Source organism: Lissotriton vulgaris, chromosome 1_1, assembly GCF_964263255.1.
Source record: "Lissotriton vulgaris chromosome 1_1, aLisVul1.2, whole genome shotgun sequence".
Lineage (NCBI taxonomy): Eukaryota > Metazoa > Chordata > Amphibia > Caudata > Salamandridae > Lissotriton > Lissotriton vulgaris.
The window spans coordinates 2,027,932,839-2,027,955,312 of NC_141685.1; the positions used below are offsets into that span (position 1 = coordinate 2,027,932,839).

Genomic DNA, 22,474 nt, shown 5'->3' on the forward strand with positions numbered 1-22,474 from the left:
GGTCCTTGCCTGCCTCACAACTCATGGTGGCCTTCATGGCATGGGCCTCACATAGCCCACCTCCTTTGTGTCCAACAGATTCCAGATAATATTGCCCACCTACAAGTCTAAAGTAGAGAACATTATCTCGTGGTGTTCCACAAGGGCCAGCACTATCCATGTGTACCTGGAGCCCAGTACCAATAAATTCTGAGAAGCTAGCAAGGGGTATCCAATGAAACAGAAGTGCCTCAATTATATACGGATTTAAATACATTCCAGGTAATTATACCAATGGTCTAGCTCACTTTTGTCTCTTTAGGGTTTAATTTAATAGACAAGGGTCTTGCAAAAGTCATAACATCTAAATTGCAAACTTTTGTTTCCATTCACAAAGGAGGAGGGATTCCAAGGTGACCCCTCTCCTTTTGCGAATGGGTTACCACCTCCGCGAGGAGTGGGTAAGATATCAATGTTTTGCGACTGGATTCAGGTTGCAAAACATTGATACGTAGCACACTAATTCGATATTTGGGAGGGACACCTACGACAAGTCCCTTCCAAAAAGGGAATCAATAGCTATTTGTAAACACATTTAGAGATTTGGAAACACTTTTCCGAATTGCTAAATCCATTTAGCTCAAATGAAAAAGGGTTTTAGCATTTGCGAGCCCTCTGATGTACCTGTTTGGAGGCTTTGCGAATGCTAAAACACTTTGTAAATCTGGCCCCTACTTCTTTATGTCTGGTCCAGATCCTTAGAGTTCTCCTATTGCTGGGACTGTTGTTGAGCAAAGGACAGGGAAAGAGAACTTTGGGCTGGTGGAAAAGGCTTGATTTGTTTTGAATATGGTCTTCTTTTTGTGTTGCAATAATAGGTTGAAGCAGCCCATGCACTTGGGAGCGCAGTTCCATAAACTCATGACCTCATTTATTTAAACACACTTGAGGAGATGGACTCCTGGGGTCTGGATAGGAAATGAGATCATGCCGGGCTCGGTGCCAGATTACATAACATTGTATTTTTGATAGGCTTGCACAATGCCCCTTGGACAGCAATCTGCTTGAAGGTGAAATGATCAGCTATAAAAACTTCAAGTTATGTAGCAAGGATTACGCTTTATCGAGCAATAGAAACTTTTCAGATAACCTTTGCAGGAGACTAGCTAGAAGGCTTGTTTATTGTAAACGGTATAAAGCACTTGTACAATGTATACATTATGTTTCACAAAACTTGTGGACTTTTTGTTAAATGTGAATGAGTGTGAAGGATACTCGGCAGCACACTTCCCCCCTAAAAAAACTAGCCAATGCCAATAGCCCTGGCTTTAAATGAATGTTGTTAGGTAATGTGAAGCATTGCAAGTAAATAGAATGAGGATTGATATGGATTTGTGTGAAAGTAAAGCACTGTAGAATAATATGTCAAGCCAGACCTAAAAATCTGTGTAGATGATGACCGCCCTCCCCCATCTGTGCTGTTGCTAGACAAAAACATAAATGATCTAGTTATCTAAGGCACATTAATAGCATTGCATTCTGTGTGTCCCTGAAAGTTTAACCCCAGTCAGCTGGATAAATAAAAAATGATCACAGCTAAGTGGAGGGCAAGCATTTTCTTTTTTGTGGAAACACAACTTCTGCCCAAAACAAACAAGCATTTGCAATGCAATAGGTCTCGCTTTTAGGGCCTTATAAGTATTTAGCCATGCAATATGGCGACTGCCCACCTCTCTTTTCTATTTATTTAATTTTGTAGCATTTGCGGCATATCACGCTTTAACTTGACATTTTTAATGCTAACATGCATGCTACAAAAGTAAAGTAATAAAAAAGAAAGGCGGGCGGGCCGCCATGTTTAAAGCAAGGCTGGAGCTAGTGTTTGAAGGCTGCTGGAAACATCAATTGCCTTGCCATATTTTATATATGAACATGAAATAAACTGAGGGAAACTCAGATCGATAATGGCAAAATGATAAATATTTGAATTCACTTAATAATATAAGAGCGTGGAATAAATCTGTATTTTCCAGCCATACTTGTCCCATGGAGCAGACGTGCAGACAAAGATACATACTTAATAGCAGTACTTCTCAAAAAAGAGAAATACATTACTCTGATTGCTTGTACAATAAATAGCCAGGCGATTAGTCAAAGCATGACGCCACAACTGTTCATCTTTTACCTTTCATAGAAACACAACACCATGCTCACAGGTGAAGTAGCGGCACTATACAAATACAGAATTGCTTGATTGATTGATAACTAACTCACCAGCCATTCCCTCAAAACAAGCCTTCTCCAGCTCCTCAAACACATTCTTCCTTCACTACAAAGCTGCCTAGCTATTGCTCACTCTTACTTTTCAGGTTACCATTCTCCTGTGCCAGCCAGTTCTTACTAACCATGAATTCTCACTCAAATGAACAATGCGTTATTGTACAGTATTTGCCTTCTCCCTTGCTAGCACGTAGCCCCTCTTTCCTCTATTTTGTACTATCAAACCTCCATCGCCCTAAACTATTATTTCCTCTCCTGCCCGCTTCACTCCACCTCATTTTGCTTTTCTTGTCCACCGACCCCACCCTAGGATTATAATAAAAGCGCGCTCGAACAAAAGCCAAAAATAGGGCAGGGTGGCTGACCAATTCCAGGCGCTGTTGGAAAACTGGGGAAGTTATGGGCTGCACAGAGAACCTGCCCGCCATCCAAATTTTCAATTGCACTCTCTCTGCAAGCTACTGGTGTGTGGCAGCGGCAGTGTCTCTGTATTATATGAACAGTCTGCTCCGTAATCAAATACCATCTGTCGCTACATCTGAACTTGTTTTCAACATCTGTGCATCCTGGTCTTAACAAAGCTTTAAAAACCAATAAAAAAAAATACACAGATCACTAGCTAAATATGCGCGCTCACCGTCTTTCATGTTTACTTAAATATTTCTTCTCCGCCCGCGTCCCCACGCTGGGGTAGTTAAGATGCGTACCCTAGCCGCCATTTCAAGGCCTTTCATCCGAATGGGCAGGGGCAACCAAGTGTGAAAGAGAGGCGCTTGCTTGGGCACCAAATGGAGACATCGTATTCTTTATTCGTGCCAATACAGCCCCTTCCTGCCAATGAGAAAGCCGAAAGTTGACTACAATTACTCAAAATGACACTACATACAGATGAAACGGCAACCAAGGGGAGAATCAACGGCGCGGCTTATGCGCGGCGTAAGTGTGTTTGAACAAATTGCAAAGTTAAAACAAGCATTTGCAATGCAATAGGACTCGTATTTACACAAGACCTAGTGCATTGCATCACGGACAACGGGGAGGAGGGACCATGGACAATTGGGGTAGGGGCGGGACCACGGACAACAGGAGTGCAGACAGGTGAGAAGGGGGTGAGAAGGCAACAAAAGTAATGCTCACAGTCTAGATAGCACATACCGTACCCGTGTAACACTTGAAGTAAAGGGGCCAGTAACCATGGGAGGGTCCAAATGACGACCTGGCCATAATGGAAGGGACAAACAAGCCTCGTAATCAATCAGAAGGAAGCATTTACGAAAGACAGTGACACGAGCTAATTAAAAACATAGACGGAGAGAGGGCGAGGCTTCCACTACATACTCTATTACTTCCTGCCTCGCAGAGCGAGCAGCGCATGCGCGCTGCCGCTATAGGCTCGACCTAAAAAATTTTCTACTGGCTCCCGATGCATGGATGGATCCAAAGTCCCTCTCTAGTGATACCCCCAGAATTGTCTGGCAACAGCTGCGCTGTCAAGACAGACCATAAAAGCAGAAGTGAGAGGAAGCGCCTTCCCCAGAGTTGAACTCCACAACTTAAGAAAATGTCAAGCAGTGGGGAGGGAAAGCGTTACTCAAAGTCGCTGGAGGTGTTTTAAATCCTATTGAATTGAGCAAAAAGCTGGACTCTACATACTGTCTTGGCCTATAATCTGCACCTGTGTTTTGCTAGGCGTGTGCCTTAGAAAAGCACTGCTCATCCAGGCATTGGAGGCAGAAAAGCAGGTCTAGAGAGTATTCTGTAATTCAGATGGAGAGTGAAAAAGGGTCAGGACCATCTGAAAATTGGGAGTGTGTTGCTGAGCAGAGACCCCCAAGCGCTCAGTTAGAATGGGATTCTTTACACCCTGTCGGAGTATGTAGTTTGAAGAGTGCAGGATGTAATTTATCCTCTAAGGAGTTGCTGGGTGATGGCGAAAGGTTCACTGATGTGCTTCACTTATGGAGTTGCGATCTGACAGCTCCTCATAAACGTGGTATGTTACCAATACCATGAGAATCGAATTATCCATGCATACAATTCCCTACAAATGTTCCTTCTGCGTCATGTGATTAGCTCATTAAAAAGTGTTGAAGTCGTCCAGCCTGCAAAGATTGGGGTGTTTTAACGGATTCTCAGAAACATCTCGGAAGGTTGTCGGCAAATATCAGCTGTGGGGGGAGGTCTGTATATCAACAGAAATGCCATGTGAATGGTGGATATTAGATTTGTTTAGCGTAGGTTAGCTTTGCTTAGTTCAAGTTTACATTTAAGTTTATTTCAGTGCACATATGCCGGAAAAACAAACGTTTAAGGGCATAAGTCCAATATACAAAACTACCAGACTATACAAAATACAGTGTTAAACATAAAACATAAAAAACAAATAGAAATACAGTACAAAATTAGGTATACATATTAAAAATGGTTATGCCTTTAATCTGCAGAAATATTATTTTTTCTTAAAACTAAAAGAGGTAGGCGTAGAGGTGTTGCAAAGTCCAGAAGTTGAACACCCGCGCGAGTGAACATCTTGCCACTAAACTTCTAGCAATTCTACCCAAGTGGCGCTAATCTAAGATCAGATGTTGACCAAAACACTCTAGATTATTATTGTCTGTATTGAAAAAACTCTTTCATATATTTAAAGCTAAGCCATTCAACAGATTTAGAAATACATGTGAGAGAACCTAGAGTGAATTATGTCTTGAATCGGCTGCCAATCAAGAATCGTACAGGGTTCAGATAGACAGGCAGATTTCTGAGGCAGCACACTTCTCTCATGGCATGTCTTTCAGTGGATTTAGAAATTATTCAAGTTTTGTTTGGTGGTGCGTAAATATATATATAATAGACACCATGAGCTAGAAAAGACCACCACATATATTAACAAGATTTAATGGAAGGCACGATTGACAGATTAAAACAAGCATTTACAATGCAATGGTCTTGGCATTATTAAAGGTAGAGCTATTGGCATTGATAATTTTTTTTTAAATAATAAATAAATGGCATTGTCATTTACATTGAAAATAGCTTAATCGTTAAATAAATGGCATTGTCATTTACAATGCCAATAGCTTAATCGCTCGCAAATGCATGACCGATTGCATTTACACACACACAGAGCCACACACACAAAGCCACCCACACACACACACATACAGAGCCACCCACATAGAGCCACACACACACACACACACACACACAGCCACACACACACACAGAGCCACACACACACAGAGCCCCCCACACACACACAGACCCCTACACACACAGAGCCCCACAAACACCCAGAGCCATATACACACCAAGAGCCACATACACACCCAGAGCCACATACACACACAGAGCCACATACACACACAGAGCCACATACACACACAGAGCCCCACACACACCCAGAGCCACATACACACCAAGAGCTACATACACACCCAGAGCCACATACACACACAGAACCACATACACACACAGAACCACATACACACACAGAGCCACATACACACACAGAGCCACATACACACACACAGGGCCACGTACACGCACAGAGCCACATACAGGCACAGAGCCACATACACACACAGAGCCACATACACACACAGGAGAGCAAGCACAGCCGGGGGGCAGGGAAGCAAGCACAGCGAGGGGGCAGGGGAGCAAGCAGAGCCAGGGGGCAGAGAAGCAAGCACAGCCAGGGGCAGGGGAGAAAGCACAGCCTGGGGGCAGGGAAGCAAGCACAGCGAGGGTGCAGGGAAGCAAGCACAGCAAGTGTGCAGGGAAGCAAGCACAGCCAGGGAGCAGGGGAGCAAGCACAGCCAGGGGGCAGGGGAGCAAGCACAGCCAGGGGGCAGGAAAGCAGGCACAGCCAGGGGGCAGGGGAGCAAGCACAGCCAGGGGAGCAAGCACAGCCAGGGGGCAGGGAAGCAAGCGCAGCCAGGGGGCAGGGAAGCAAGCACAGCCAGGGGGCAGGGAAGCAAGCACAGCCAGGGGGCAGGGAAGCAAGCACAGCCAGGGGGCAGGGAAGCAAGCACAGCCAGGGGACAGGGAAGCAAGCACAGCCAGGGGGCAGGGAAGCAAACACAGCCAGGGGGCAGGGAAGCTAAAACAAAATTCAGTAAGTAGTTGAAGACTCATCTCTTCATACACTTTTAGTGTGCTTCCCTGGTGACCTCGAAAACTTTTTCAAAGTATTTTTCGTTCAAAAGCTAAAATGTAAATCTGTCAGAAATGGTTCCCTGCCTTTATGTCACCTCTAGCCCATTACCACCCCATACACAACACACACACACACATTAGAGAACTAGAAATCTTTACAAGAAGCCACGTGATGGATGATAATGTGTCTTAATAGAGTGTCTCAAATGAAGTGTGTCTCCTTTGAAAGCAGCTTGCAATTGCCCCAGTCATTACCATAGAGAGCTTAACGTGGCATGTTGACGTGCCATAAAACTCACACTTTCTCCCCATCCCGGCCCCCACCTCCCAGAAAAAAAGACTCTTTGACCAACCCTGGCTTCATTAGACCTCCTCCTTTTCTTTTCCTTAAAACCCGTTTCCTCTCATTTAGAATCGCGCCATCAAATCAAAATGCCTTCTCGGATCACTGCAGAAAGAAGAAAGTAAAGTTAACTGACGCCTCGATTCAGAAGGCCCTTCTTCCTGACATTATTATCCATTTTATTGTGATCTGGGACAAGTACCCATTCGCGTGGTTTTTGTTTGCAAGGAATCTAATCTCAATTATTTAGCTCTTCCCGAACAAAAAAATTACATATACTTGCATACAGAGAGGTGGGGGAGCAGGCCTGTTAAACGTAAATATTTTGTCGGGGTGAAAAGTCTGGAAATACTCCAGACTTGGGCATTCAGTATTTAAGTATGACTTGCCGATTGCCATAGAAATCCTGACTTACCATGAAGATGCACCATTGGGAAGAAATAGGTCTTTGTGGAAGGGCGGCTTTGATGTCTGCGGCACAATATTCAGGCTTTCAGCTGTGGCTGTCTGCAGTGTAAATGTATGTAAATGTATTTGAGCTTGTAAAGCGCACTGCTACCCGTCCATAGGTCTCCTGGCGCTGTATAACTCTGGGGAACCCGTCCTGGCTTTCCCTGTGGGATGGTCCCAGGTGGGAGTCCCCAAGGTGGAGCCAGGCATCCCCGGAATCGATGGGGCCGTTGTGGAGATGAGGCAAGCTAATGCCCAGAGTTGCCAAGTGGAACCCCTGATTAGAGTAGGTGCCGAGGCGAGAATTATCGAGTCTGCTGACCAAGGTCCACGACCCTGCCGCGTCGGGAATTGAACCCTGGTCCCGAGCCGTCCTCTGCTTCCGGGTCTGCCGCCTCTAACCAGTGAGCCACACCACTCCACCTTGAGAGCAACGGGGTGGACATCTGTAACAAGCAAATGAAAAATTAAAGGTGATTACCCGCAGACCCAAGCGGGTTTGTTAAAAAAAAAGAGAGAGAGTTTCCTTCCCAGTATAAGAATTGGCTTGGTAGTTTGGTTTGCCCTGTTCCCATCATGCACTGGGACAGGAACAGACTAATTTGCATGTGGCCAGGTTCTGAGCTGGGATGGTGCAGTGAGCTAAAAAACGGTGATGGATCAAGCCCTGATCTTTGGACTGGGTAAGAGTGGTCTGCTTAATTCAGACACTCTGTTCATCACCACCCCTTTTCTGAGTCACAGGTAGAAAGAACGCAGAAAAAACGCCCCCGAATCCTAAAAATACGGGGCTTCAACCGAGTGACGCCCCTCTCCTCCAATGGCTGGCCTCTGTTTAGGAAGCCAGCCAATGGAGAAGAGGGGCGGGTTCAAGCCCCCTAACTAAAAAACATAAAATCTTCAGACTCTGCCCACTGCTACGCTGTGCAACGGTCCTCGACCTAAAAATGGCAGTGAGGGGCCATAGTCCCTGCTCCAATTCGATTGTCGAAGGACAAAAATGGATCAAAAATGTCACTGTGAATCTTTAACTGATGGGGAAGATAGGCGAGTATCACAATATTCAGCATGCCAGTGTCCCAAGCTGGTTTGCTTAAGCACAACCAATAGCATTTCTATTTTTACTGGTGTTCAGGCATGGCAGAGTTCTAGTCATCCAGGCCCCGTCTCTGCCAGTTACTTTGCTGCTCATGTGATGAGAAACTCAGGTTGGGGATCCGCTGTGTCTGTGTACCGCCGCGTGCATGGTACCAAAGAGGATAGGCTGCAATCAGGTGTGGAAGGGGAATCATATAAATGTTAAACAGTAGGGGGAGAGCAGAGTCCTGGGGACACTGTAAGACAATGAACACACTGAGAGCACGGAACTAGTAGAGATTTGCTTTCTGGTGCACGGTAGTCTTGCACGACGTTGTGCGAATTTAATTTTTTGTAGACGATGATTACATTCTTTTTAGTTGGAAGATTTATATTTAATGGGTTAATAACCCAGGAGTAAGACTTCATGGAGGATAGGTGCACCACTGTCATTTAGACAGGCTTCTGTCATGAACATTAGATCAGGCTAGGAGTTTGCTATCGGTTCAAATCATAGATGTCCAGGCTGTACCTGTTCTTGACCTCGTCTTCAGCAGTTTACAAAACAGGGAATTACTAGATGCGATTGGTAGTTGGGAGTATGTAGAGGGTGAAGCAGGAAGTTGAAGTGGAAGCAAGGATAAGTGGGGTAACTTTCTGCCCCGAGAGGGCTAAGTAGATATTTTACTAGACTAGGACGAGGCAGTGACAAGAGAGCTTTGGGAGTGAGCTTAAAGTTAGAATATAGCAGTTTACTTGGTGTTTCAAAGTGGTAAAGGATGCATGGGGCAGAGGAGAGCCTAAATACCTAGCTAATGGGTAGAGTGATGAAGAAGAAAAGACAGGCTTGAGGTAGGAAGGAAGCAAACTATTAGAGGGTGAGCTGTGGGAATATTAGGAGTTTCAAGGTATGTATCAGAAGGCAGATGAGAGGGCAGTGAATGTGGGAGAGGAAGGTAGAGATTAGTTCATGAAAATATGATTTGTTAGTAAGAATGAAGTCAACGCCTGTTCTTAGTGCAGGGTTTGAAAAGGGAACGGGAGGGATTACCCAGAAGTGAGTTTGAGTTAATATACTTCTGGATCATTATCACTGCCTTCAATCAAAGCATATTTGAGTTTTTAATTTAGAGTTAACAATTCTACCATGGAGGTGACTTCTCGTGTTTCCAGCTAGGCACTGCCAGGCTCTTCCTGATGCTCCTGAACAGGAAAAATGTATATTAGAATGATGTGCGGGCATTTTGACATACATTGACGAGTGGCCTTTGTAGAATGGCCATCGGTTAAAGGTTTCCACCGGCATAGCCATCTGATGCTCTGTCAGCACAATCATGGCTCATCACCCCACTCTAATACTCCAAACTACTATATAGCTAGAATTGATAGGGAAACAAAGATAGGGGGTGGCATAGCTATAATATTTAAAAAAATCCTATTCATGCAAATTAGATGAACTCGGGTTTAAGGGCTGTGAAGCAGGCCTTTTTCAACTTATGTTGACCTCGCATTTTACTCTGTCTGGCGTGCTTGTTTATCGACCCTCTGGAGTGCCTACTTCCTGGGTGGCCTTCTTTCCTGAACTAATCTCGTCTCATCTTTTTAAGGCGGCCAATTTTATGGTATTGGGGGACCTTAACATACACTTGGAAAATCCATCTTGCTCCACCAGCAATATGCTGATTTCAGATCTTGCAGCAATGAACTTGCCGCTATGTAATACAGGCCCGACTCACAAGGCAGGCCATTTATTAGATCCAATTTTTTCAATCTTCCCGATATTCGATGGCTTCTACCTCTCCCCCTATGATGGTCTGACCATTATGCAATTACATTTCACTGTACTGTGCCTAAAAACTCACCCATAATGATCTCTGGCCCGCAGCAGAAATCCAGAAACTGGAGTAAATTGTATGTGAAAGTCCTAATTGAGCATCTTTCCAACAGTGCTCCTTCTATCCCTCATGTTTCTACCTCCTCGCTCGATACGATCCAAGGATGGTTCATGAAAGCTCTCGACTACTGTCTTCCAAATTCTAAGAAAAAAGCATCCAGTCACCGCCCTCCTGCACCCTGGTTTACGGAGCTACTAAAAGAAGAAAAAAGGAAATGCAAAAACTTAGAAAGATACTGGAGAAGAAACTATACCACTGAGTCAAAAATAAAATATAAAAATGCCCTCAAAAAATACCATGCACTTTGCAAAAAAACACGTGCAAACTATATCACACAAACCATCTCTAATGCACAAAACTGCCCACGTACACAGTCTCGATGGTAAAAAAAACTCTCAGGATCAGATACGCAACCCATGCCCCCGGCTTTGGATGAGGCACAATGCAACAACCTTGCCAACTTCTTTGTGAACAAAGTTAAAAACAACCACTCCATGTTAGGCAGTACTCCAACAGACACAACTATGGCACAAAACCCTGAACGAGAGGTGGCAAACAGCACCAAATCTATTAACAAATTAGAATCGTGGGCACTATTAGATATTAGTTCATTCATTAAATATCTGGGAAGCATTAAGTCAGGCTCACCCAGGGACATTCTACCCCTCAGGGTACTACAACAACTTGATATGCCTGTCCTTGAATTAGTTATGAATCTACCTAATACCTCCATACAGGAGGCAAACGTTCCCGCTGCGTGGAAGCATTCTATGATTCTTCCACTCCTGAAGAAAGCTAATGCTGACCCTGCCCAGCTTCCCAATTTTAGGCCTATTTCCCTTCTCCCAATGTTTTCAAAATTTCTGGAAAAACATATAAATGACCAGCTGTCACAGCTTACTGAATCGTCCAAATTCCTGCATGATTCCCAGTCCGGTTTTAGAGCCGTTTTCTCAACAGAGACTACTCTGTTGGGCGTGATGGAAATGCTGAGATACCGTTTGGACAGGGGAGACACAGCAGCACTTATATTACTCGATCCAAGCGCTGCTTTTGACACGGTGTCTCACACCGTGCTAATACAGTCCCTTCAAGCCCTCTGTGTATCAGGGACTGCCCTGAAATGGCTAGTATCTTTCTTAACCAATTGCACTTATCAAATATTTTCTGATGCCTCCACTTCAAAAATTTACTCTTCAGAGTGTGGAGCCCACAGGGATCCATTCTTAGACCACTACTTTTCAATATGTATGTCAAACCATTGGCAACCATTGTAGAAGGAGCTGGGCTATCTTTATTCTCCTACGCAGACGATACCCAGATTATCTTCTCTCTAACCACTGAGAAGGAATCCGGCCCATCCGCATTACAAGAGGGCTTAAAGAAAGTGGCTGCATGGATGCAAACTAACATGCTTAAACTTTATGGTGACAGGAACGAAGTTCTTGTTTTTGGGAATAACAAAAAACTTTGGGCCCCCCGTCATTGGCCTACTAAATTAGGCAATACCCTCCAGCCCACTCAACAAGCCCGTAACCTGGGCTTTATTGTTGACGATCAGCTGTCCATGAAACAGCAAGCTGTAAAAGTGGCAGCCACCTGTTTCACTATATTAAAATGGTTAAAAAAAGTGGTTTGGATGCTCCCTCGCTCTACCCAGAAAACAGTGGTCCAAGCACTTGTGACCTCAAGAATGGACTACGTCAACGTCCTCTATCTTAGGGCCAATAAAGATATAGTGCGGAAGCTACAGGTAGTGCAAAACGCGACAGCGAGATTATTTTGCCGAATCCCAAATTCACCTCCATCACTGGCTACTTACGCGACCTCCACTGGCTGAAGGTGGAAAATCGTATTAAGTTTAAAGCACTAAGTTATTTATTTAAGATCAAATCTGGCACTGCCCCCCAGTATCTGCAGTTCCTGGCCCAACCTTATTATCCTTCACGTCAACTGCGGTCAACAACTCAGGGAAAATTTGTGGTACCCAGGATTAGGCTCTCAATTCAATGTATAATCTTTATTCGGTTCTTAAAAAGACACCATAAAAGCACAAATACAATATACACACACAAATTAAAAACACAGCAAGTGATATTCAGTTTGAAAGGTATAAATGTTAAGATTTTCTGTACTCAAGGAATGGGCCAGGGGATTTAAAAAGTTTAAATGTTCAAATCAGGTTAAGGGCCAATGTCTCTGGTGTTCCTCAGTCTTGTTGCAATTCGAATAAAGTTTATCGTGCAAAACAGGGTATAAGCGTCCTCCGCTTCCTGTAGGAATCTCAGCGCCCGTTTTGCGTGTTTAAATTTTAGCTCTTTCAGGATTCCCACCAGGAACTTGCGTCTTGGCATCGTGTAAAATGGGCACAATAAAACAAAATGGAGGGTGTCCTGCGGAGATCTAAGATCGCAGCCGCAGGTACCCTTCTCCTCCACTGTGTGGGTAAACCCAGATGGCACTGCGAGGATGTGGTGTAACATGTTAATTCTGAAACGGGTCATAAGGTAGCGATCCTGCGCATTGTACATGACCCTCAGATAGGGTTCCATGCCTTGCTTCACCGTGAGCTCGTTATAGGAGAGATTGGTGGGTTTATGCTTCTCTTTTTCTGCCCTTGATGTCTTCAGCTGTGTGAGAAAAAGTTTTTTAACCAGGGTCTTGCTCTCCAGGGTTAGAGAGTCGGGGGATAAGAAGTATTTAGAGCAGCCAATCTCTGTTAGCGACTTCTTGACATATTTCAGCCAGGGGATTGCGTGGCCTTTGTCTCTTTTGAGGCAGTCCTCAATGATTTGTCTTGTGAGGGCCGCCTCAGGGTTGGTCCATACTTTCACCCATGCCAGGAGAGGTTTGGCTTTGATTTTGTCCTCTAGAAAGGATTCTCCTACCTCTTTGTGTATAATGTGGGCCGATACACTCTGTGGAACTTTTAATATTCTTCGTAAGAATTTGTTTTCTTCAGTCTGAAGCGGCTGTGCTTTTTTGCCCAGGAAGCCCCACACTTCTGCCCCATAACTTACTTTTGCACAGCAGATGGATCTGTATAAGGTCAGTATTTGTTCCGGGGACCATTTCCCTAGTCTTTGCCCATACCCCATGATTGCTCCTACTGCGGCTGCCAGTTTTGTAGAGTGCTTTTCAATCAGGGGTTTGAACGTTAAGTCGTGATCGAATAACACCCCCAAATACGTAAAAGACTTGACCTGGTCTATTTTATGTGTCCCGATGTTATAGGTAAAAGTTCCTTTTATGGGTTTCCCAGATGACATAATATAGGACTTTTCCAGGTTTGTTGCCAGGTCCAGTTTGTCCATGAATTTGACAAACCCGTCAATTAGTTTTTGCAGCCCCAAAGGTGTTCTGGAGAGCAAAACCGCGTCATCGGCGTAGAGTAGTACGGGCACTGCTCGATGACCGATTTGGGGTGAGTCTACTTTAAGTTTAAGGAGGTCCTTTTCCAGTGCATTAATGTAAATAGAGAAAAGGAAGGGCGCAAGGATGCATCCCTGCCTTACTCCACTATTGCAGGTGAAGGGATCGGTCTTTTTACCCTCCTGGCTGTACCTTACACTTGCAGAGGTGTTCCGGTGGAGGTTTTGTAGAGTGTCGACTAGTGATTGGTCCGCTCCTAGTTCCTTTAGCATAGCCCAGAGCTTTCTCCTGTTTATGCGATCGAAGGCCGCTGAGAGGTCCATAAACCCCATGTGTATTGACCCCCTCCCGGCGATGGTATATTTTGCAATCAGGAGGTATAGATTTAGGCATTGGTCGGTGGTAGATCTGCCTTTCCTGAAGCCGTATTGGATTTCGGAGAGGACTTGTTGCTCCTCTGCCCAGTCTTGCAATCTCGATAAGATGACTCGCCCCAGAACCTTGGCTGTCACGTCGATGAGAGAAATGGGTCGGTAACATTGGGGGTCATCACGGTTGCCTTTTTTATAGATGGGGACTATGGTCGCCGTTGACCAGGACTGGGGGAGACCTGCCTCCACTGCCTCGTTTAGCACCCTCGTGAGTAACGGAGCCCATAGATCAGGTCTACTTAGGAATAGGTCTGGTGGAATTCCGTCCGGGCCCGGCGCTTTATTTTTGCTGAGCCCGGTTATTCCTAGTTCGACCTCTTTCAGGGTGAAATTTAGCTTAACGGGCTGATGGGACTCTGCTACCTCCTCCGGGAGTGCCTGGCTTGAATGGTTGTATAGGCTCTGGAAATGTTTCTGCCATTGCTCCGGCAAAATGGTGTTCATGATTTTTGGAGCCCCTTGGTCCTGGAAGCAGGGGGAGTTGATCACTTTCCAGAAGGCAATAGAGTCTTTTCTTTCTGCGGCGTCCCTTAAGTCTTCCCAGGCCTGGTTTTGTATACTTTGCTTTCGTGCCTTCAAAGCTTTTTTGTATTCGGCTCTGTTCCGTGCCACCTTCGTTTTGTCCCTTGGTTGGGCATGGAGGCTATCCTTCAGGTTTTTCAGCGCCTTTGTGCAGTTTGAGTCAAACCAACAGGGGTTTAGGGGCATTTTATTAGCTCCTGTGGTTTGTAGGGAGTTATTTACAACCTGCGCGATTTCTTCGAATGCCTTCACCACCTCGGCTCCAGTTACGCAGGGGTCAAGACATTTATCGATTGCTGCTGAGGCTTCGAGTAATAGTCTTTTATAAAAGCTGTCCCCATCAATTTTGGCCCATTTGATTCTTCTACCCTGGTCCACTGCTCTTTCCATGATGGCAGGTCTCTTTTGGAGTGAGAAAACAAAACCTTCCATTTTGATGATCACCGGATTGTGATCACTGAAGCTACTGGCCTCTATGATGATTGTGCTGATGCTTCTTTTTAGATTGAGAGAGACTAGTGCAAAGTCGATGTAAGAGTGACAACCTCTTCCTTTGAATGTCGGGGTTAGTTCTCCTTTCTCGTTTAGGGTAACAAGGTCTAGAGTTTGGGTTAGGTTGTGCCTTTTCATTAGTCTTTCTAGATCCCAGCCCTCTGTTGAATTGGTGAAGTGTGGGTGGGCCTTTCATGATCGTGCATCTTGACCAGTCGTTATTGAAGGGTATTAGTTTCTCACAAAGGTGACAATTAAAATCTCCCATTAGTATTAAACTCGTGGGATTTGGTGTCTTGGATAAAAAGTTCAAAAATTTTCTAGTTCATTTATGGCTATACCCTTCTCCGTTATAGCCGGTGCATTGTACCAGTTCATTAGCAGGAATGTTAGACTTAGTGAAGTGAACCTTAGTACTTGGAGGTTGTGTGTGGCCCATTTGGTGTTGGACCAGGTGCCCTTGATGTCTAAATTGACATAGACCGCGAGCCCCCCACTTGCTCTCCCCGAAGTAGCTTTTTTGGCAGGGACGAAGAAGCTTTTATAGCCTTCCAGGCTGTAGGCGTGCGGTTCAGTGGCCCAGGTCTCTTGCAGGCATAAGATATGGAATTTGCTTATATAGCTGAGCCAGTCCTGAGATGCGAACTTGGCCGCTAGCCCTGCGATGTTCCATGTAGCTATTAGTAGATTATCATGGGTCATGACCTTGGGTGTGCTTTTTCCCTCGCCTAGTAAAGGCTTTGATTGTTTACCCGTTGCGGGTATGGCGACCAGGCTTAGTTGCGACCTGTAGGGGGTAGCGATTCTTCTATGAGTGGAGTGGGAGTTATCTGTTGCGGGATTTATCCCCTCCCCTTTTCCCCGGATGGTGTTCGGTGGTGTGTTACTGCCTCCTATAGTATGCACAGGTCCCATAACATCAGTTTGGCCCTGGTCTGCTCCTTCTTTTATCCCTGTTGATGAAAGACTTGGCTCCTTCACGTGTTTGGTCTTGGGAGATAAACGGCCCAATCTCTGTCAGTCCACCCCTTCAAGTGTACTGAACCTGTTCCAATGGGCGTACTGCGTTAAGGAAGAGTCATAGGTTGGGAATACAGGATTTGGCCTTTGCCATTGAGGTGGGCCATATTGGAAACCCAAATGCGGTGTTCTGTTAGGACCAATATTCTGCCTGGGCCTTTGAGGTGCAAAGGGGTAAAAGTAGGATAGGTGAACCGGGTGAATTTGTGATCGAGTGTAACTCGGGGGGGCATTGCAGATGAAGTTAACAGCCGCCATGTCTCTAAAGTTCACCGTGATAATGTCCCCTGCAATGGTCTTGGTACCTTTGCCGATCCACTCGCCCCTTCTCACTGAAAGAATTTCCCCGTAGATGTTAGGGGGCAGAGGTCTGTGTATTTGCAGCCACTGTACACATTTGTTTTTTAGTTCGATTTGTGATTCCCGTTGGCCCTCCTTTAAAGGAGGAACTCCTGTTAGGACGACTACAAAGGGCAATGCCTCAGGCGGAAGATTAATTGTCCTGAAGCGTGTTGCAGTTTTCTTTTCGTTGGTGGTTGTCGCGGTGGGAATCCGGGAGGACTTAGGGTCCGCCTTAGGGGTTAGGGCCTTATTTTCTTCCAGCATTTGGGAAGATCCGGGTGGGGGTTTTTTGTTGCCAGTGGGTGTTTGATTTTTATTTTTGCCTGCTTGCGGGGTAGAGGCGACCTTTTGTTTTTCCTTAGCTCCTTTCTGCGTGACACTAGTATTATTGAGCTTAGCCCCCCCATTGGTTGCTAAAGAGACCTTATCTTTTGGTAAGCTTATTGGTGTAGGGTCCTTTGGTTTTGTCGAGTCACGTTCCTGCACAGGATGGATTTTCGGGCTGATCCCCTTATTGTTAACCAGTGATGTCAGTCTATCTATTTTTGCTATGAGGGGTTTTAACAGCACCGTGATGGTTATCCAGCATGGTATTCCGGGTGTAGATGGGTTTATAGGCGTGATCAGATTGTGGTTACTGGTTTTTAAGTGACCTTTTTTCCTCCCTTGTTTGTGGGCTTCCCTGTGCGGCATTTTCTCCGCGGGGAGTACGTCTTTGTCATAAGTGTTTGTTTGAGTGCTTGATTGTGCGCCAGGTCTATCCCTGCTGGTTTCAGCGGGCGCCTGGGCACAAGGAAGGTCAGCAAAGGAGGGTGGGGTTAGGGGCCGGCTAGTGTCGATCTCCTCTGCCAAGTCTTCAGAGGCTTCTGATAGATCAATCAGTGATTCCTGAGTTTCTTGGATGATAGTTACAGGTGGTAAGGACATTCTTCTCTCGGTGTTAGCTATGGCGTCGGAAACCGCCCCTATAGTCTGTTTGAGCATTTTATCGATGGCAGTAAGGGTCGGTAAAGGGGGTGGATGATCCGATTTGGCTTTTGTGCTCGATCTTAGGGTAGGCATCCTGGTCTTCTTAGCAGTTTTCCTCATTGCAAGGGGTACTGTGTTGGGGGGTAACGGGCAGTTGTAGCTTGTCTCGATGGAGGTGGCTAGTAGTCAGGCTAGTTGCCGTGAGACTGATAGCGACAACTTTTAAAGGGCAATTTTGGGGGGCTGGCCCAGCCCGGCCTCTTCTGGCCCCTGAGGGCCACAGAGGGCCCGCCCTTTGCCCGGGCTTCGCTCGGCGTCCCGCTTGCGTCCCGCTAAGCGTTATCGCGCTATGTTTGTAGAGGGTGTTGCGGCCGGGGGCGTAGCTTGCTAGGGGCACGGCCGTGCACACCTGTGCAGTGCGGGGACTCCTGGTCTATGGAGTCCCTGCCTCACGCGCCCCCAGTTACCTTGCACAGTTCTTTGTTCCTCCCGGGTGCTAGATGCTGGGTGTAGACCTGCTGCCTCGACCCCACGCCAAAGCGCCGCGCAGCGGCACCCGCGAAGCGGGTGCTGCAAGCTGTTTACGCGGGACTCAGGCGGTCGATCCCTCCTGGGACACAGGGAGGCTGCAGGAGCAAGTGGCGGTTCCCAGTTCAGGGCGTCGGCGAATATCGGCGTTCTGGAAGGGTTTTCACCAGTAAGTAGATCCCACTGCGCTCTGGAAAGCTTCGCTCTTTAACAGAGCTTGGACGGCCGGGGGCGTGGCTTGCTGGGGGTGCGGCCATGCACACCTGTGCAGCGCGGGGACTCCTGGTCTATGGAGTCCCTGCCTCACGCGCCCCCAGTTACCTTGCACAGTTCTTTGTTCCTCCCGGGTGCTAGATGCTGGGTGTAGACCTGCTGCCTCGACCCCACGCCAAAGCGCCGCGAAGCGGGTGCTGCAAGCTGTTTACGCGGGACTCAGGCGATCAATCCCTCCTGGGACACAGGGAGGCTGCAGGAGCAAGTGGCGGTTCCCAGTTCAAGGCGTAGGCGAATATCGGCGTTCTGGAAGGGTTTTCACCAGTAACGTCCTCTATCTTAGGGCCAATAAAGATATAGTGCGGAAGCTACAGGTAGTGCAAAACGCGACAGCGAGATTATTTTGCCGAATCCCAAATTCACCTCCATCACTGGCTACTTACGCGACCTCCACTGGCTGAAGGTGGAAAATCGTATTAAGTTTAAAGCACTAAGTTATTTATTTAAGATCAAATCTGGCACTGCCCCCCAGTATCTGCAGTTCCTGGCCCAACCTTATTATCCTTCACGTCAACTGCGGTCAACAACTCAGGGAAAATTTGTGGTACCCAGGATTAGGCTCTCACGGATGGGAGGTTGTTCTTTTTCCTTTCTCGGTCCTACGGTGTGGAATACTCTGCCCGCATCTCTCCGGCTTGAAACAAATTTCGCTAGCTTTCGCAAGAACTTAAAAACCTTTCTTTTCAACCAATAATTTCAACGTGTTCTTCCTGCTTTGCTGGTGCCGGGAAACCCTTGTTGGGTAGCTGCGTGCCTTACAAAAACAATTTAACATAACAAATAGAGCTGGGCAACCATAGGTTTGGTTGGCAGAAGCACCGACTGTTTACAGGGCCACTTTTCACCATTTGGTACAATAAGTTTCTTTACATTGAATCATAAACGTGACGCTGTATAGAAATAAAATGTTTATGCATGTATATTCGAAAAAAATGTTGTCCCATGTTTTTAAAAAGATTTGAATCTGTTTTGCTTAAACTGCAAGTTGTTTTTCTCTATTGTCACAATAGCTTTATTTTTGTTGGTCTGGTTGCACTTTATTCGCTTAATTCATTTGTAACAAAATCTGCGTTTTGATCTGCACTGACATGCCTGAACTAAAATTAAACAACAACATACGCACCTATAAACCATGTGATAATGCACTTACTGGCTGAGTCAAGTAGTGTTCCTTGTCTTGCCTGCTACTAGCCTGCTAACTCCCTAGACCCATCTGATGTCTGATACTATTGGTAGCCATCTTTTGGGGCAGTTACTTATTCTTTCTGCCCAGCACTATCATCTACCCACCTTTCCAAAATGCTTGTTAAAGTGTTGCAGCTGCACACACACTGCATTAAAGGGAACGGTTTCCATGGGGCGCAACTTGCTAAATGCTTGGATCCTCCCATATGCCTGTTGTAGGGGCCCTGGAGCTGGGATCTGGAAGCCCATTGCTTAGCCAAGACATGAACATTTTATAAAATGAAACATCAGCTGAAGAGATTGTTACACTATCCCCACGGTGCCTTTATTAACCTGTATATGTAGCAAAGATTTGTACTGTCCTAATCTGCTTGTAAGTGAAAAATTTCAACAACTTTTTCCAAGAAAATTGCAAGGTTAGAAGACTCACCTTTCACACGATTTTTAGTTCACACAAAGTTTTTAAAAATATTAGTGACCTAATGTTCTCAAAAGTGCACGATTTTATATCAACTTTGCCAATAAATACGCCTGGCTACGGCCGTGAGGTATGCAGCTAAAAAATACAAGGAGGTATTGCATGGTTTGCCTGCACCCCTCCCGCCATTCTGGTACACTCCTAAACATGGCCTGGTAGGAAAAGATTGTTGCCAAGCTCGACCAGCCTCCCAGAGTCATCGCCCTAAGAGGTGACAACCTTTGCCTAACTAGTCACTGGCTCAGCTTCCCTTTCAGGGGACTCCCACCTTTCTATCTATCTGCCTTTTTCTGACTTTCTTCTTTGCCTGTGTCTCCTTCACCCAGTTCTTCCTAGTACTTACCATTCACGTCTATCCTGCTTCTCTCCAAGGGTAAAGAAATGGTTAAGTATCAGAAAAGCTGATCTATAGGTATGACATTTTTTTCCAGCAGCTGCTGAGACATTAACGGGAAACACCCATTATCTTTCACGTGTAAGATGTATTCTATGCTGTTAATTTTCTGATTGTGAAGAAGGTGGAGAAAGAAGAGCATCTCTTGTGCACCACAGCCAGTATGTACTAATGTACTCAGGCCTCTCCAGTCAGCAATTGTCACGTCAAACCAATTGAAAGTGGGTCCTCTGCTCCTCACCAATGCTGCAGAGAGCATTAATGGCATTGTGAAGTACTCCCTCAGAATGAGGGACAACTGTTGAAATCCGCATGTGCACACAAATCGGTAATTGTGCACCAATTTCCATGCACTTTTCTGCATGTAAGTTTATCCAGATTGTGCAGTTGAATGATGTAAACATGCTTTAAATGCAGAGTGCAAATGTGTGTGTGTGTGTGTGCGTGTGTGTGTGTCTGCGATTGTGTGTGCGTAAATGTTAAAATAGTTCATTTTTCATACATTTGCGGGACTGATTTTGTTTCTTTTTGGGTTTTTTTAGGAAATGCAAGATCTTCTTCTAGCTAAGATGAAAGCATTGGACATCTACCAAGAGACGAACGTTTCTCTACAAAATGAACTTACATTTCTGAAAGAAATGCTTGATGAGGAAGAGCAAAAGTAAGAAAATTTGACTCAATTTATCCACAGTTTCAGTCACATTAAACTGACATGGTTAAACCAACATTAATCTTTCTGAGATTACCAAACAGAACCAACGCCTCTCTTTATACATTATGTTACATGAGTAAATACGGAATTACAATGCACACTTGCTGGTTTGGTGGTCATCCCTCCCTTGAGGCCCATTTTCTGGCTATTTTGGATGGAGACACGTTTCTAGCTGGCATGACCCAAACCCACAGAACCATCTTAAAGTTTGCCTTTCAGAAATCAGCTTCTAACTTTCCCTGATAAGATTCTTTTGTATTATTGTTTGCGAGCAATGGACATAGAAGTATATTCACATTTTATTTATTTATGCATTTGTTTAGAGTTTTTAAAGAGCATATGCAAGGCTGGTGAGCAACAGAGAACTCACAAAGGGCAGCGTGTGGTACCTTAGCTCTGCACCAGCCTCTATCAATACACAGTTAATTATATCACAAATCCTGTATTAGAAGCCACGTCTTCACTCACGCGCAGGAACCAAACAGGACACGGACCCAGTTAATTATATATAAAGATAATTGTACAAGTTAACATCTAACATACAAAGGTGAGTGAATCATCTAGTATCACGTTAGTGTCAATAACAATTACAGCTACTTCCATCTGCCTGTAAGTTCTTACCCTAATGTCTGAATGCTGGGGCGTCGTACCATGCCCCTACGCAAATGCAGTATAGCTCGCCACGTTCACAATAGCAACAAGTGGACAGACTCAGCCAGACAGGTAGTAGGGAGACAACTGAGGAAAATAGTGGTTCAGCAGGAAGTGTTTAAGTTCTCTTTAAAAAGTGGGACGTGCGGAAATAGTGCAAATGTAGGGCTGAATGGGATACCAGAATCTAGAAGCACAGCCAGAGAAAGACTAATTCAAGGTCTTTGTTTTATTTATTGAAGTCAGGGGTTTCCAAGAGAAAGCTGTGAGAGCTGGGAAGTTGTGTAGAACGTCCTGAAATTTCAAACTTTTTTGCTTGCTAATGAGAATGTTCAGAGAGCCGGAGTTTTTGTTATGTTATGTTTTGTTACATTACATGTATTTTTGCAACACACAACTCACCCAGAGGAAGGGTATCCTTGTGCTGAAGCAGGAGCTTTAAGGGCCACACCTGGGTCGGGATGAGGTGAAGAGCCAGGTCTTCAGTTTCTTGCAAAATTCAAGAAATAGGGAGGAGGATCTGATGTGAAGCAACAGGTCATTCCAGGCTTTAGAAAAGAGTAGGAGGAAGCATGACTGCTAGATCTGGTTATGCATATGTAGGGGGGGAGGTGAGTAGGAGTCTGGCTGAGCACAGGACCAACATTATGTTAGGCTTTGTATGTGTGCATAAGAAGTTAGAAGTGCTAATTTCTTGAAGAATTCAAGAACTGAGGAGGAGGCTTTGACCTGCAGTGGCTGGTCATTCCAGGCTTTAAAACAAGGTCGGATAAAGCATGACAGCTGGATCTGTTGTGTTAGGCTTTGTATGTGTGCGTGAGGAGTTTGACGAGTGCTCATTTGTGTATTGGGAGCCAGTGGAGCTATTTCAGGTGCAGGGTGATGTGAGTGTGAGGCAGGAGGTTGAGGGTGATCGTGGCCACAGA

At 45.4% G+C, this 22,474-nt stretch overlaps 1 protein-coding gene across 1 annotated transcript in view; it reads left to right on the forward strand.

Moving 5' to 3' along the window:
• The window catches only part of LMNTD1 (lamin tail domain containing 1), a 1,301,017-nt gene that overhangs the window by 926,231 nt on the left and 352,312 nt on the right, over window positions 1-22,474 (forward strand). The window contains exon 9 of the mRNA XM_086938753.1: window positions 20,728-20,846. Within this exon, the coding sequence (XP_086794879.1) occupies window positions 20,728-20,846 (119 nt within the window). The remainder of the gene's footprint in view (window positions 1-20,727; window positions 20,847-22,474) is intronic.